Source organism: Aspergillus niger (assembly GCF_000002855.4).
Source record: "Aspergillus niger supercontig An02".
Taxonomy (NCBI): Eukaryota; Fungi; Ascomycota; class Eurotiomycetes; order Eurotiales; family Aspergillaceae; genus Aspergillus; species Aspergillus niger.
Window position 1 is genome coordinate 2523006 of NT_166519.1, and position 16842 is coordinate 2539847.

Consider the following 16842-nt stretch of genomic DNA (forward strand, 5'->3'; position numbering starts at 1 on the left):
GCTGAGGGACGCCGCGGTCTGTTTACTCTCCCCGGACGCCGTCGCCCCTCCAACCCGCCTCATGCCTTTCTGTCCATGCGACCGTTGTGACAGCCCCTCGCTCTTGAACCGCACTCAATCTCGTGTCCCACGTGCTTTATTTGGTCATGGAGAAGTTTCTGCGCTCCTGGCGTCAGGATGCGCTGAACCGGGGCCAGCATGATGCGGCCATCTACATTGGCGATAAAGTGCTTGCGCTAACCAGTGAGTGAGCCAACCCAGTATCATCCCGATCAGTGCTGAACCTATTGCTTCTCTAGACAGCGACTCTGATGCCTTTTGGCTCGCACAAGTACATTTTTCGAACAACAACTACGCCCGTGCCTTGGCCCTCCTGTCACGAAAAGACCTGATCTCCAGAAGTACGGCTTGTCGCTATCTGGCCGCACACTGCCACATCAAACAGAATCAGTTCGATCAGGCACTTTCAGTCCTGGGCGATCATAATCCTACGCATCTTATACGCAGCAGCAATAGTCGCCGCAAAATCCAACACCTTAACGGTCAAAGCCATGTTACCTTGCGGAACGGAAAGACGACAGCGTCGCGCATCGATCGGGGCGAAGAGCGAGAGCGGGAGGATGCAAATAACGTTCGGTTTGAGGCGGCGATGTGTTACTTACGGGGACTCTGCTTTGCGAAACAAAATGCGTTTGACCGTGCTCGCGACTGCTACAAGGACGCCGTACGCATTGACGTGCAGTGCTTCGAGGCTTTTGACCAGCTTATGAAGAACTCCCTCATGTCTCCGGCAGAGGAGCTGGAATTCCTCGAGTCCCTTGATTTCGACTCTGTGTCGAGTCCCGACCAGTCAGTCGCGCAGGAGGCCGCCCACTTTACGAAGATGCTTTACACCACCCGATTGTCGAAATATTCATCGCCTACGATCCTCTCAGACGCTACCGAAACCCTATCAACTCACTACAACCTAGCGGAGAATCCGGATATTCTGCTTTCTCGCGCTGAAGCTCTATATACGCAATGCCGATTTGCTGAAGCTTTGGAACTGACTTCGTCAGTTCTGTCCACATCTCAGTCTGCGGTTTCGTCGCAGATGACGCCTGCAGTCCATATTTCCGCCCAAAGCCACCTGGGACATCCGCCTGCCGTGTACCCCTTGCATTTGGCTTGCTTATATGAGACGGGTGCCACGAACGCCCTGTTCCTTCTGTCCCATACGCTTGCCGATCATGCTCCCGAAGAGTCTTATACATATCTCGCAATTGGTGTTTATTACTTGTCCGTCTCTAAGATCGCTGAAGCTCGACGCTATTTCTCCAAAGCGTCTCTTTTGGACCCGCATTCTGCGCCAGCATGGATTGGCTTCGCTCATACCTTTGCTGCCGAAGGAGAGCACGATCAAGCCATTGCGGCGTATAGCACTGCAGCTCGGCTTTTCCAGGGCAGTCATTTACCGCAGCTCTTCCTGGGAATGCAACATCTTGCGCTAAACAACATGTCCTTGGCCCATGAGTACCTGTCGGCCGCCTATTCCATGTCGACCGGATCCGCGTCTAGCTCTGCTCCCTCTATAAGGGCCAATCCGTCGGAACTCACCTCTTTGGGTGGTGACCCGCTCGTACTCAACGAGCTGGGTGTAGTTTTGTACCATCAGAATCACCTCGAGGGCGCCGTCGAGCTGTTCCGTCAGTCCCTCACGCTGGCCACATCCCTTCAATGTGAACCTGGGGCCTGGGTTGCCACGCGAGCTAATCTCGGGCATGCCCTGCGACGTATCGGTCAATTCCAAGAGTCACTGGCCGAGTTCGACGAGTGTCTTCGCATTGGTGCGGCGGGTGCAAGCTTCGGGTACGGCCCGTTCCTAGGAGGCAGCGGAGGAAATGCCTCTGGAGTCGCCTCATCCGGAGTTGGAGGGTACGAGGATCGAGGGTTGATTGGATCCCTGCACACTGCTCGCGGCCTGGTGCTGTTGGAGCTGAACCGCACCATGGAAGCCGTTACAGCCCTGCATGAGGCAGTACGTGTCTTGGGAGCGAGTGGTGGTGGTGATGCAGCTGGTGGTGCCGGCATTGCTGGCACGCTCTTATCGCGAGCACTGGAAATCTGGGCATTAGAAGGCCAGGTGGAGCCGGTGGTGTTAGAGGATGCACGGATCACCACAAGCCGCAGCTCGACACGGTCTTCCAAGGGAAAGGGGAAAGTATCTCGACGACGTGGGACTGTGGACGAAGCATACGCCGAGGAGTGGACCGATGAGGTTGCTCACGTCGACAGCCAAACCACGGTCACAGAGGAGACAGCTGGAGACAAGGTGGAGATGGAGCTTGATGATGAGGCTGATGGACTCCTCCGACATGCTATGAGCCGTGTACGCGGCGGACGAAGCAAGCGACAGCCAGGCCTAAGTCGGGACATGGAAATGAACGACACGCCAGGCCCGGCGGGAGGGCGCAGCCGAGGGTCGCGGATGCGAAGCAACGCTAGACATAGTTGAAGGACACAGGAAACATTGGAGCATAGCGACTGGGCGTTTGGAGAGGTATACCCTGGTTTTGTCATTGGAGCTGGCACCATGGTTCGGTTATAGCATTGGAGGCGTATATCATTTAGTTAGAGCCAAATGCATAATTAGTAAGCATTCATCAATTATCTTGTGTGCATAGATAAGAAGTAAACGTCACGTGAGTGCATCCGATAGCATCGCATCGCAATCGCCATCTACACTCACCTCCTACACTTTTCAACTTATCGTCAACACCTTTCCACCCATACATACACAACACCTTGTATACGAACGTTACAGATAATCCGCCACCATGTCCGAGCGAAAGGTCCTCACGTAAGTCACACCCACAACATCTGAAAGACAACCACAGCAACTAACATAACCTCATATGTAAAGGAAATACTACCCCCCGGATTTCGATCCCAGCGCTATCACGCGCACACCAAAGCACCTGCGCCAGTGAGTACCCTCTACCCTGGGATACAAATATCACAATACCCTCTAACCGAAAGCTTCACAGACAAGGTCCCAAAGTAATAACCGTCCGCCTCATGGCCCCCTTCTCCATGAAATGCACGAAATGCGGTACGTTCCCCCGTCCCCATCCCCATCCCGACACCCCCTCTTGAAACTCATCCTAACATAAATTACTACTTCGCAGGAGAATTCATCTACAAGGGCCGCAAATTCAACGCGCGCAAAGAAACCACATCCGAAAAATACTTCTCCATCCCAATCTACCGGTTCTACATCCGCTGCACGCGATGCAGCGGCGAAATCACCTTCCTGACGGACCCGAAGAACATGGATTACCGGGCAGAGCGGGGCGCGAAGCGCAATTTCGAGCCATGGCGGGACAGAAGCAAAGCGGAGGAGACGGCGGAGGAGACAGAGGAGCAGGTGCTTGATCGATTGGAGCGGGAGGAAGGGGAAAACATGGAGCAGGAGGAGAGGGATAAGATGGCAGAGTTGGAGGAGAAGATGCTGGATTCGAAGCGGGAGATGGCGATTGCGGATGCGTTGGATGAGATAAGGACGCGGAATGCGAGGATTGAGAGGGGTGGTGCTGGGGGGGAGGTGGCGTTGGGGGCGGTGAGGGAGGAGAAGGATGAGGAGGCGGAGAGAGTGGAGAGGGAGATTGAAGAGGTGGCGAGGAGGGCGTTTAGGACGGAGGAGGGCGAGAAGGTTAGGAGGTTGGTTGAGGATGATGAGAGTCCTGATAATGGGGTGGGTGGCAGTGGTGCTGGGGAGATGCCGCCGCCGCCGCCTTCGTTTGCGAGGGTGAAGAAAGCGAAGAAGCCTGCTGTGAATAGTTTGGGGATCAAGAAGAAGGCGAAGCCGTCGTTGGTATAGTTTATATTATCTATGGGTGGGATGGCGTTCGGCTCATGAGCATGGAGTTTTGTTACTATACGGGCATTATCATGATATGTTAACCTGAACATGTTGATTGATTAAATAATTGTGATACACCAACAATGCATAAACACGTCAAACAAGTAGATACTCAAGAAGATCCCTGTTTTGCCCCGAAGCGCCACGCTAGAATGAAACCACTGGCTGGAAATCCCGTAAGCCCTCAGCCCAAACGAAACGCCAAGAGAACACAGACAAGGCAAACAGATAAAAGAAACAGCGACCAGCTTTACAGATACGGCATCCAGAGAGCATCGCAGGCAGCAAGATGCTGCGGGTTCACGGCCTTGGAGATCAGATCGATCGTGGTTTGGTTGGCTGGCAGGTTACCCTCAGGAGGACTGGCAAGGCTGACGGCCCGGTTGACGATCACATCGCTGTTGTTGTAGACGAGATCGCGGAGCTGCGGTGGTCCCAGAGGTGCACGGTGCTGAGCCGTAGCCCAGAACATCATCTCGTCCCGGACAAAGATACTGAGCTGCTGCTCAAGTTCGTGTCGTGGTTCCGTCAGACAGCGTGCAATGGCCATCAAGGCGCACGCAAACAATCCCTCCGTAGCAATCGGTCCGAGCAACGTCTGGATGTTGGGGGTGAAGCGGAACGGCACCTGCTCGGGGTTGTAGAAGAAGGCCTTGGTCGGGTTGATCGTGGGGATCAGCTCCGAGCCCCAAATGTCACCCGTCAACCTCGACACGAGAATCTTGTTGGGATACCGGTTGCCCATGTGCATGACGTAGGTCATGAATGCAATGGCCGCATATTGGTAAGCAAACTGCCGCCGGAAGAGCCAGAAGTCCGAAAAGTTCGGATACATGCGCTGGAAGTAGTCCAATACAATTGTGCTGGGAACCCACTTCTCCTGAATAGCAGTGAGCATCTCAGTACGCAGGACCTGCTGCTGGTCGTTGGAGCGCTGAAAGACGTTAGTGCGGTTCGTTTTTATGGCTAAGTCGGGATCACTTACGTTCTGTTTCGTTTCTGCCAGAGACCTCATCTTCTCCATAGTGAACATGACAGGCTCGTCCTTGTTAATGCCCACACGTCGGCAGTAGTCCTCGTAGATACCCTGCATGGAGATGTAGGACGGGTCATCCCGAACCAGGCGAATGTGAGGCGCCAGTGGAACCATGAGCGGGAGATGGAAGTACAGATTGCGGCGCCGACTTTCCTTGCGCTTGCCCAGAAGTCCGTTGAAAATGCGGAACAGCTGTAGAATTCGCTCCTCTCGTCTACAGTGCCGGGCTGCTGGATGCTGGACTGCAAACGGATGCACACTACCATCGTGGCCGCGGATCTTCAAGCGACGGTGGCAGACACCGATACCGCGCACCAGATCAATGTCGGGAAGGAAGCGGTCAATCCGAACGAAGTCTTGGTTTTTGTCTTTGTGCAGGAGGTACTGGCCTGGCACCTCGACTTCGTCGAACTTGAGGAAGCGGAACTCACTGAGATGAGGCGAATACGTCTCCAAGAATTGAGATTGAGGACGGCGGTCGAGCTTCTCTTCAAACTTGTCACGCCAACGGCGCAGCTTCTGGATGTACTCGTACATCGTTGGCTTCTTGACCACAAAATCCGCCTCGAAGGATTTGCGGATGTGGGCAGGGAGAATGGTCTCAGCAAACCGCGTGATATTCGCTTCAGTCGCAGGGGGTAGCTTGAAATCTTGCGCGTAAGAGCCCGGCATACGGCCCACGTAAGCAAGTCCATCGTTCAAGAGTGCAACAATGAGACGATAGGCATCCTCGTCAGGAGGGCATTTGAAGTTCTTGTGGATTTGATCCACCATGGTCTCCATCGACAGCGCCAGCAGAGGGAAAGCAGTCTTGAGGCCTGACATAATCTCATCAGAGTACTCCCACGGCTTCTTGAGAGGCTCCTTCTCAGGCTCCGCGCTAGCAGCATTCTGATTCTGCTGCGGCACTCCATTTTGTCCGGGAACCTGAAGATGACCTTGTTGCTGGCCTTGTGCCTGTTGCGCCTGAGGCTGCCCTTGATTGGGCACTTGTCCTTGAACAGATGCTTGGGGTTGGGCTTGAGGTTGAGCTTGACCTTGAGCTTGAGGCTGGCCTTGAACTTGGCCTTGAACAGGAGTCTGCTGTGGCTGATTCGGGTTGTTAACCTGACCTGCATTCGGCATCTGGCCTTGCGCTTGCCCCTGGGGTTGTTGTTGTGGTGGCTGTGCCTGGTTCTGTGCAGGCTGCTGACCACTTGGGGGCTGTGGGGTTGGAGTCGGAGCAGTGGCATTGACTGTCTGGGTGTTCTGGAGAGGAGAGGCATTAGTGACTCCCGGCGAAGGCTTGGGCCGTGGTGAAGCCTGTTGTTGCTGCTGTTGCTGCTGTTGTCTGACACGATTGAGCTTCTCCTGCTTTTGATCGTGCTGTTTCTTGATGTTAAGCATATCCTCCCTGTTCGTACGGAGCAGGAAGAACAAGGCCTGTGGGAACAACTTGGCAATCTTGACCAAAACAGCCTTGCATAGACGAGCTTCGCGGTGTGACAAGCTTGTAAGGAGCTGTGGTATGAATGTGATCCAATACCAAACTGGAGTATCACCCTTGAAACTCTCAAATGCACGTGCAATCTGCCCCTCTTCGTTGTCGAGGCTGAGAAGCCAGAGGATGCGACTAAGCAGCTTTCTTGACTTGGCATTCTTGTAAAGACCGGCAGCCTCTAGGTAGCAGCTGACGGCATTGCTGGCAAGCTCATAGTCCGAGGGGTCAGACTTGAAACGTTGATCGCTGTACTGTCCCCACTCCGACCAGGCTTTGGCAAGTCTCAATTCGTAGTAGAGAGCCACACCATAGGCCTCATTCGCCTCATTGACGTGGTTCAGCTTGGCAAGGAACATTCCCTTCAGGGTGTAAAACTCCGCCTTTTGCTGAGCACCGAAGTAGTTGAGATTCGTGTTATTGATGACGTCCAGCCCACTATTTAGCTCCTTGGGGTTCTGGTAGTGGCACTTGGCCTGTTCTCTCAACTTCAAGAAAGCTTCTTGAATCTCAATGTTCGGCAGAGTGTAAATACGGCTGAGCTGGTTGATGCACACCTCCGGCATTTGATGCTTGCGAGCAACGTGTGCAAAGCGGTTGATGATCCATGCTGTCTCGTGGTATCCACGGTAAGCATACGAATTACTCGCCACATTGTTCGTCTGCGGAGGCAGAAGGCTAAGATATGTCGCATTGATGAGCTGGAAGATGTGCTGCCGCCATGTGACAAGGTCCTGCCAAGCGTTGATATCGTCCCAAAGATTAGGCAGACGGTCTCTCCATGTACCCAAGAGCAGCTTCAACTCGGCAGACTTGGTATCGAGGTTGCGCTCGTTAGTCTGCGAAAGACTGGCGCAGATATGGCTTGCATCATGAAGCTCAACCAGCAGTTGGAAATGCTGCAGGATCGGAATATGGGCGTTCGTGATTCTCTTCGGCAGCTGGAGCCACTTCCTAATGGACAGCTGAATGGATTCATCGCACACACCGTTGAACTCCTGGATGTTCTCCTTCTTGATGTGGAATTGAAGTAGCGCCATAAACGCCTGGAAGAAGGTGCGTCTTGGAGTGGGCGCATCAGAAACAGACTTGATAAGAGACTCAAGCTGCTCCCTGCTGCTTTCACTCTGCCAGTTCTCGATGTTCCTCCATGCCGACTCCAAGAGGAGATCGTTCAGGTTCTCATGCTTCGCAAAGTCACTGAGAATTTCCCATTGCTGCAATTTCTGCGCGCAGATGAGCCAGTGGTCTTCCCAGAGATAGTATTCGCCCTGGGAGAACGGCATCGCACCTGAGCGAGCCTTGATCTGGGCATTTTCGTAGAGCTGTTGAGCCTTGTCCCACATTCCCTGCTGCTCATAAGAGAGAGCGGCGTTGGTCTCCACAAATTTACAACGGCGCCGCCATGTGCCATAGAAGAAGTCATCTTCTTGCAGCCCCGCGTATACTTCCACCAAAGCATCAAGGTTGCTTTCACGGACAGTAGGAGTATCTATGATAGGGCTGATGGCAGTCTCCTCAAGATACGTGGCAGCAGTATACCAAGCATCATAAGTTCGACTGAGATACTTCATCACATGCGGCGGGATCTTGAAGCGTGGCTTAGCACGCACCACACCTTCAAGCAGAGCTTGTACGACATTAGGCCTCTTGTCAAGTTGTCGTTGATGATACTCGCGCGTGATCAAGGTCACCATTCCCTTCTCCAAATCGATGCGGTCCTCCTTGGACAGAGTAGACCAGAAAATAGGGAACAGAGTCGTCCAAAGTTTATAGGACACGGCAGGGTCAGTGTGTTGGAGTTGACACAGAGGCTCGATCAGATCGCGAGCTTTGACGTCACCAATTTCACTTATGAATCGCTTGCGTTCGGAGACGAAGGCTTCCAGTTGAATGTCTACCATAACATCTGCTTTCCTTGAATCTTTATCGGCATTGCCATAGAGGAAAGACACGGGGTAAACAGTAAAATCATCTGGATGCAATCTCGCCGAAGAGCCCATATCCACACAGCCCAGGACTAAGTGAGACGCCTGGGCCAGCCAGAATGAGTCCGCCAGCGTGTCCCAGTTTTGACAGGTCAACACATAGCTGAGACGAGAGCTGGCTAGGCGGGTCAAGCTGCGGTCGAAGATGGTCATGAAGCGATTCCGCATCTCGACGTCCTGTGCCCTGGTTCCGATCAAGAAGGCGTGCTCGAGTCGGACAGTCAGTTCGGTTCGGGTGATCTTAGAATCCTCATATATTCTGATGACAAGATCGAGGAACTTCTTCAGCATGGTCTGGTCTTGTCGCGACTCAAATAGTAGCATCTTATGCAAGACAGCGGTCTTCTCCTTCAGCGTAGGCCATGACTCGGTAGAATGGAAAATCCAAGTCTCGACCATACCCAGCACCTTGCTGCAAAGCTTAATATTCTGGGACCGTTCAACAAGCTGGGCTAGGACGCTAAGGAAAGGACGCCTCTGCTCTCCAAGGTGAGACATGCGCACTGATATAAGCTCGATAGTCTTGAAGATCAGATCGACTCCGAGCTCGAACTCCTGCTGGTCAGGAACTCCTTCCGGAGGCTTAGTTCCCGGAGGCAACGCTGCTTGGTTGGCGGTGGAAGCTGCAACATGTTCCTTGGCCAATTTCTGCGAAAAGGCTTTCATAACTTGAGGAATGTGGGTGTCCATCTCAGCCGGCTTATTCTTGGAAAGAGTCCAAAGTACATTCAGACTAGAAACATAATTGCTGGCCGAGAGTGTCTCCGTTGCGATGGCAGACAGGTAGATGACGAACTCGGAAGGCGAGTTCTCGACATCCATAGCATCTTCCTCCTCGGGCTGATCATCCGGAAGAGCAGTCAGAACCCTTCTGATAGGGGGCAAGAGCTTGGGAGAGATATCCACCTCATCTTCAACACCATGAAGGCAGTCCTGGATTTCCGGGTTGTCCGAGCGCAAGGGCTTTTCAAAAAGCTTCTGAATGAGGGGCAGACGAGCCATGATCCAGTCATCCGGCTTACAAGCCAGAAGCACTCGTATGACCTGCAGAGTATTGACCATACTCGTAACATGCTTCTCGTCAGGTTTGTCCGCCTTTTCGCCCGCGAGGATTGGCTCCGTAACCTTCTGGTAGAGCTCTATGTCCAAGTCTGCCCAATGCTCATCAGACAAAAGGTTCCTCAGCAAGTGCACAGCCTTCTTCACCATATCACCAGTAGGCACCGGCTGCTGGGGCTTGGTTCCCGGAAGCTCACGAATACGCGCGGCAGGAACTGGATACCTTTCTGCAATTGTCGTGATGAAAGATATAAGGTACTTCGTCAACGTGGCACGCAGATCAGGGGTGATGAGATAGTCTTGAGACCCCGCTGCAGGCGAACGGGATGCAGTACCCTGGGTCTCCTCCAGTTTGCGCTTCTTGGCATTAGGGGAGTCATGGACACCGTTAGGCATCGGAGAACGGCTAGCTTTAACCCGCTTTTCCTCCCAGTGCCATATAAGACTAACAAGATTGAGTGCCAATTTCTTGCTTTCGTTAGAAGAGCTCATAGGTGAAGCGATCTTGATCAGAGATGGAACAATAAGAGGCACAAAATGTTCTCTTGAGTCGTAGAAGAGATCCGGCTGCCGCACGAGGAATTGGAAGATGCACATGACCTGCTGCAAGTTCGCAGTCTCCTCCGCCAATATGCGACGAGGCCACTTCGCCCAGATCGGGTACCGCGGATCATGTACCTGTGTATTTTGGTTTGCCATGAAGGTCCTAGTTGGCAAGACCGGCGCAAGAACATCAAGAGCCTGAGTCACAAGCGCTTTACCCTCGTTCTGATGAGCTCTCAGGAGAGCCACGTAGACTTGTACGACGATCTTGAAAGGCGTCTCGTAATGCGCAATGAAGTAGCTAATGAGGACGTAGGCGCCGTACTTGTTGATGACGTCTTCCAACCGAATATAGTTCCAAGCGAACTTGATGATGTCCTTGCGCGATTCCTGTACAGTCTGGGAATGATACTTGATCAACAAGGCAGACAGCTGAAGGAGCTCCATGCGTGAGTGGTCCACACCAGCCTGGTTCGACTCATCACTCAGATCGGCCAATTGAGGCTTCCACAAACGGCTCTGGATGAATTCGGTCATACTCTTATCCATCAGCTTGGGACTATTCGGCGGGCTGTTCCAAGTCGTCTGGACGTCCATGGCGAAGATGGGGTTGACCAGATGACGGAAGGCATATGTCTTCATCTTCTGGGAGCAGGTGCGCTGGCTATAGAGGTCGAGGCACCGCATTATCACAGACCGACGGTAATCAATAGACTCATTTGTGATGATATGTCTGTAAATGAATTTCGGGAATGCCAGCGTACGCTTCAGTTCTTCGGAAGACAGCCCATCCATAACTTCGAATAGAAAGTCCAGATCCTGCACCGACTCCGTCAGGTAATTCGTGAAGATATCCATCAGCTGGTCCTCCGCTTGTTCGACTCTCAGCCGCTCGTTCGCCGGTAGCTTGTCATTCCGAAGTTTCTTCTCCAGATCGCGTCCCGAGTTCAATAGCTTGGCTCTCAGATCCGCCTGCGAAACCAACCAGCGCTTGGTAGATTCATGCATACAGATAGAGTGAGCCACATAGATACCGTTAATCGCAGCAGTGTTCTTGCCATCCGTCGTCTCTTGGCCGAAAGCAGCGTTCACAAAGCTATCAGTGTCCGCAACTACCGCAGAGCGAAGTGCCTCACTGTCTGGGTCTGCTAAGACCTGACCAAAGAATCGCCCAAACCGCTCGTCTTTAAAACGGTTCTGGAAGAAGGTCAAGCTATCCTTAGGATAACGATTCAGGTACTTGACCAAAGGCTTCCTGAAAGGACTATTAGACGTCCGGCGAAGCTTGTCTTCAAGATCCAACACCTTGTTCACCAGGTGCTCCATAAAAGAAGTAGCAGCTGGGGGAAGGAGATGGAAGATGTTGAATATGGCGGCTACGATCTTCATCGGAGGACTTTGCTCAACGAGGCTGAAGGAGACTTTCTGCAGAATCGTATCGTCTGCAATGACCTTCATGTGGTCCAACAGGCGAGCTCCAATCTCAACCTTGAAGTAATTCGTGAGTAATGTCAACAACCGCGCAAGTCCGTCGAGTCCTGCGACACTCAAACGCTTAGGATCCTGCAAGTTCATCAGGATAGGACGAAGACCGTTTTGGAGCAGATCTTTCGGCAACTTGTTGGTCTGCGTAAGAACATCCCGAAGACCAGCATTGGCGGCTTCAATGACATCAGGAGACCGCGAATAAAGTGACTTGAAGAACACAGAGATGATGCGTGCACGGCTGGTATTCTGTGGCGTATTGCCGAACTCCTGGAAACTCATAGCCATAGACAGGAGACGAAGGCAGGCGACACGCAAGTTTACAATCATTTCTGCATTCTTGAACTCATTCGGCTTAGAGGCGAGAGACTCATCATCAGCATCAGCCAAGGCAAGAGACTCCAGCATTAACCGGTTGAGTGGATCATTAAAGGTCACGATATTGTTGTGCAAGCTCAGGCAGTATGTTATGGCATCGATAAACCCGATCTGCGTGGGGAATGGGAGGGCTCGGAGCGGCTTGTTGAAGATGGACTGCAGAAGGCGGTCCTTCACAGGGAGAATGAGATCATGGACCTGACAGCCCAAAACTTCGGCTATGGTCGAGAAGCTCCGGCGCGAAGCCTCCCGGACCTGCTTGTTCATGTGGGAGAGCTCGTAGACAAAGTGCCCGCACAAGGAGTACATGCGGCTCTTCTCGTTTTTCAGATCGTCAAGTGAAAGACTCTTGCAGCACCGGCGGAGGATCAGATCCAGCGTCTCCTGCGCCCTAATCCGCGTGCTGGCGGGTAGGTCAGCCGGTGTGTCCTTGATGACATACATCAAGGCTCTAACGAATTCGACCTGCTTGTCCAGGAGCCAGGTATCGCCCAGGTCCAGCTTGGTCGCGAAGATGTGGATACCAAGACTCCCCCCAGCCTTAGTAAACCACTCCTCGCTATGGCAACTGTGGCAAAACACGCGACCTAGGTGTTGGAAGAAGGGAAGCTTTGAGACTCGGTCAGGCGTTCCGAAGATGATAGCGGCCGCATCCTTCATGACCTCCATCGCTGCCTGAGCGCCATCACGGACAGAAGCATTGTCCGATGACAGGGACTCTACCAGAGCTTCGGCTAGGACCCGTGAGTCGAGATACACTGGGCCTTCGCCATTGTTGACATCGAAAGGTCTGCGAGTGTGCCTAGCTTGGGCGAGAGCGCGTCCGACTTCCACTACAGCAAAGTGCTTGCATACATCAGCCACGAAGGCGGTTGCAGTTTGCTCAAGTTCCGGGATGGTTGTCGCGAAGATACACGCTTTGATAAGTTTCTTCATCGAGCCCTCCTGTGTCAACTTCTTCGTGATTGAGCTAGACCGCTCAGATCTCTCCAGGATGTCTGGCATTGCTGTAGTCTTGCTCTCGAAAAGATCATTTGCATGCAAGCGAATGAGTGAAGCCAAGTCCTCCGGGACACTCTCATATCCAATGTACAGCTTCAGCTGCGATGAAAGCATCCTGAACGCCTGCTGCTTATAGTAGCTATCTGATGCCTTAGCCGTTGGTGTCTTGGGCACCTCCATTAACTTTCCAATGGCCAAATCAACGCCAATCTCGACAGGAAAAGGACGCTTCTCGCTGGGTCCAATAAGCTTGATGTCGACACTCGGCGTATCATCGGCAAATTGTTCGAAGGTAAGGTCTGGCGGGTGATTGAGGAACTTCCTATTACGTCCACCGAGCTTTCCCAAGATCCTCATGGTCGTATGCGCGTGGAAGTGATTGTAGGGATGAGGTCGCAAATGGTCCCACAAAGCGGTCATCAACTCGTCCATAATAGGTGCCATGATCGGATCAAGGTAATCGGCCGTGAGGTTGTCGACACAGAGCTCTAGAGTCCGAAGACCCTGTCCCACAAGGTCCGAATCCGCACGCAGCGCTACCACAATCGGGCGCATGAGGTAGCTCAGATGTGGCAGCAGATGACTCAGGCGAGCAGGAACTGTAAGTGTAAGCTCAACGTAGAGGTCGCGCTCTTGCGGTTTCCGAGCAGCGAGCAGGAGGTTATTGAATGTCTCCAAAAGCATTTCCAGCAGCGGCAGAATTTCTTTGTAAAGGAGCTCGAACCGGCCACCACCAATGCTGCGGAAGAGGGAGCGCAGGAGGAGGAAATAGTTCATCGGCTCCTCGGCAGTAACCGAAAGCTCTATACATTTGGTGACAATTTTGGTGACATGAGGGTGCAGTACCTGCTCGTTCTGAACAGAGAACAGTGTTACGGCCATGAACGAAAGCTTGAACATCCTCAACAAGATCTTTGCTTTCGTCATGTCGGAAGTACCCACTTCATGGATCCTGTCCATAAGGTACTGCAACACCATTCCAGAGAATGCCGGGGAAGTGGCCTCGCTAGCCAGGAAGAACTGAGGAAGGTGAAGGAGGGCGCCGTGTTCAAACATGAGCTCGTGGAGGTAGGGTATCTCAGAATGAAAGACTTCATGGAAAGTGGCGGTATCAATGCAGTGGAACACGGTTCCGAAGCTCTCCAGGAGCTCCTTTTCCTCGCGTGACATGGGGGCGGTGTATTGACCAGCAAGGAAGTCGAACGGGGAGGAATAGTGAACTTCCGGGGGTGACTGGTCCACCCCGTAGTACTTGAAGACTCGGGCTCCTTCGTGGAACAGCTTCTTGATAACCCGTACTTCCTCAGCGTTGTAGCCATACGAGACCTCAGACCAATTAATAGGGACACTGTTCGGATCGATTTGGATGTGATCAGGATTGCAGTTCTTGAGCTGATGGAATATGTTCTTCAGACCATTGATCAGGTTCTTGAAAAGGAAGATGTTGTCCGAGACCGGGTCACCACCGCGGTCACGAGGATTGGAGGTCTTGATGGGAGATGCCGAGAAGATATCGATTTCATCCCAATCAGGCGGGTGCTCCTTCTCCGCAAGATACCTCTCTGAAGCAGGTTCGAGATCCTTCTTTGTGGCCTTGTATGCCTTCGAAACCTTGACCGCGTTGTCAAATTGATAGTTCATCGACGCGAACTTGTCTCCAATGGCATCCAGGATCATGATCAAGAAGTAGCGGCCCTCCCGTTTATCCTCAAGCCTCGATATCCTCTCAGCCATATTAAGGAGCAGCTTGGCGCTCATTGTCTGGAAGCTCGTTCCGGGGAAATCATCGTGAAGGTTCTTGGTGTACACTTCCACGGTCCGACGGATTTGATCACGCGTCAAGTGGTCGCGGACGTGATGTATGAGGTCGGCAAGCATACTGTAGGCTAGGGGTCGCATAGTCTCGTAGACAGTGAGTCCATCGCCAATAAGCGTCCTCTCGTCAAGAAGCTCATCAATCTTCTCGAGAAATATCTTCCGGTAATTAAAGTTGATTATGTGGCGGATAGCAACCAGGAGCTCCTTCCTCGCGCTGGACTTTTCCCGGGGACAATCTTGAAGAAGACGCACAACGACTGAGGGGAGAGTGGGGAGAAAATCCTGCAGTTGTTGCGCATACATACGAAGCAAATATGCCAAAAAGCTCATCGTCTTCACTTGCGCTGTGATGAATTCACCGAAGGCGGCTCTGTTCTTGATTTCTTTGCAAACTCCCGTAAATATCGTCCCTTGGGCGGCGGCATCTGCGTGTGCTTTCTCCTGCGGCTTCGCTTGCAGAAGAAGAATGCTCTTGATCAGCGGCACAAAGAGCTTCACATTTGCCGCGACGGACGCCCGGTGGGTTTGAAAAATGGACACCACGATAATCGGACATTCGGCGAGGACCTTGAACGACTGCATACCCTTGAGTAACACATTGTTGGCCTGTTGTTGCTGGTCTGGTGCGAGATCCGAAACCGACGTCGCGGGGGAGCTCGGTCGAGGCGATTGGAAGGTCTGAGCCGTCGCACTTGGTGTTGAGGGCATCCCAGAGGGGGTGGCTTGGCTGGGGGTATCAAAGGTATCGCGAACCACCTGCTCCATCATCTGGAACATCTCCTGGATGAGCGCAAGGAAAGGTTGTACGCGCGCCGCTGTGGCCTTGGCTTGATTGCGCTCAAGATCCATGATTGTCTTCATGCACAGAACCGCGTTTTCCTCGTTTTCAATCCGTACCAGATCCATCAGCAGGTCGACCATGTCAGCGGCATAGGGTTCGACGTCCGGCGACGCCATTGGCAAACGATGTAGCGTCTCGAGGATACAATTCCGTAATTTCTGGCGATACGACCTATGTATGAGCCCTCATTCCTCGAACCAAAACCTGAACCAGCCACGATCCCTGACTCACCTGATCGAAGGACATATTCGTGAAGACGGGCTCGCCCTTCAGAATGTGCTTGAACACCGGCCATAGCTTCGACAAGAAGATCGGGTAGCTTGCGCCAGAGCATAATGGTTCGATACTATCCCGTAATTCGACAGCAACATTCGCTCTGAGTTTAATATCTATGTGCGAAGAGAAACCGTCAGCTCAATGCCCACAGTGAAACAAGATAGGACGTGAAAGTCCTATCCCCAGCTGAAGCTTCATTCCCCAGCATGATCAAGCAAGGATTGAAACGCACCAATCTTGTCGTCGCCCAGCTTGGTGCTGTAGATATCAATGCTTCGCTCCGCGTTCCGCTCCATGTTGCCTCGGGGGCCTTCAGCGGAGGCCATATTGAGAGATCGGAATTAATTAATCGCCAGGCCGCGAGGCCGGCCTGAATCTAGAAGCCGGCACAAGCTGCTCTTATGTCGGATTCATATGCGTGTTGGTGGTGGAGGTGGTAGTGGTGGAGCTCTACGTCGAATGGCTCAGCGACGGAAGGCGCCTCATACGAAGATGTGGAAGAACTATTGTGTCGAGTCGTCAAGTCATTAATCGGATCCAGTCGGTATAGGGCGCAGGAAGCAAAGACCGGAGGAGGAAGAGGGGAGGTAAGGTAGTATATAGCGATAGATTAAAGGAAAGGGAGAGGAGGTCGAGACTATCAAGCAAAGGATTAATGAGCGCAAACTACCGGCCTGCAAACCGACAGGAACAGAAAGCAGCGAGAGCAGACTGAAACGCGGGTATCGCAGAGACCCCGAACGAAACACTAGGCCGAATTAGGTAAAAACGGGACTTTGTTTCTCCTACCCGGTAAAAGCGCGTCTATGATGCTACCCTGCGGCTGCTGAGCCTATCACGGATTACTGGCTCAGGGGTTTACTCGAAAGAGGCACGTGGTAACAGGAACACCGTTATAGACCTAGTATAGTCGCGTGGATAAATTCTTAAGAGGAAAAGGAACCTGGTTCACGGCCATGCCATAAATACTTCATGTTGTAATATCAAAAGGTTTGCCGACATCAACATCGACGGAGGGAAACGCCATTCGCACCCGTT

The 16842-nt window shown here is 52.6% G+C and overlaps 3 protein-coding genes across 3 annotated transcripts; 2 read left to right on the forward strand and 1 right to left on the reverse strand.

Moving 5' to 3' along the window:
• Positions 1 to 146: 146 nt before the first annotated feature.
• On the forward strand, positions 147 to 2494 carry An02g10180 (uncharacterized protein; the record flags this gene model as incomplete). Its single annotated transcript, XM_059746552.1, has 5 exons — positions 147 to 243; positions 300 to 1053; positions 1126 to 1518; positions 1576 to 1826; positions 1929 to 2494. The coding sequence occupies 5 exons, from the start codon at positions 147 to 149 to the stop codon at positions 2492 to 2494; spliced, it is 2061 nt and encodes a 686-aa protein (XP_059603464.1).
• A 322-nt stretch (positions 2495 to 2816) lies between these two features.
• On the forward strand, positions 2817 to 3859 carry An02g10190 (uncharacterized protein; the record flags this gene model as incomplete). Its single annotated transcript, XM_001400110.3, has 4 exons — positions 2817 to 2839; positions 2903 to 2965; positions 3027 to 3091; positions 3168 to 3859. The coding sequence occupies 4 exons, from the start codon at positions 2817 to 2819 to the stop codon at positions 3857 to 3859; spliced, it is 843 nt and encodes a 280-aa protein (XP_001400147.1).
• A 292-nt stretch (positions 3860 to 4151) lies between these two features.
• On the reverse strand, positions 4152 to 16130 carry An02g10200 (uncharacterized protein; the record flags this gene model as incomplete). The annotated part of the gene is made up of 4 exons (XM_001400111.1): positions 4152 to 4835; positions 4887 to 15686; positions 15760 to 15917; positions 16037 to 16130. 4 exons carry the CDS (start codon positions 16128 to 16130, stop codon positions 4152 to 4154), a joined length of 11736 nt encoding a protein of 3911 aa, XP_001400148.1.
• Between the last annotated feature and the right edge of the window lie 712 nt (positions 16131 to 16842).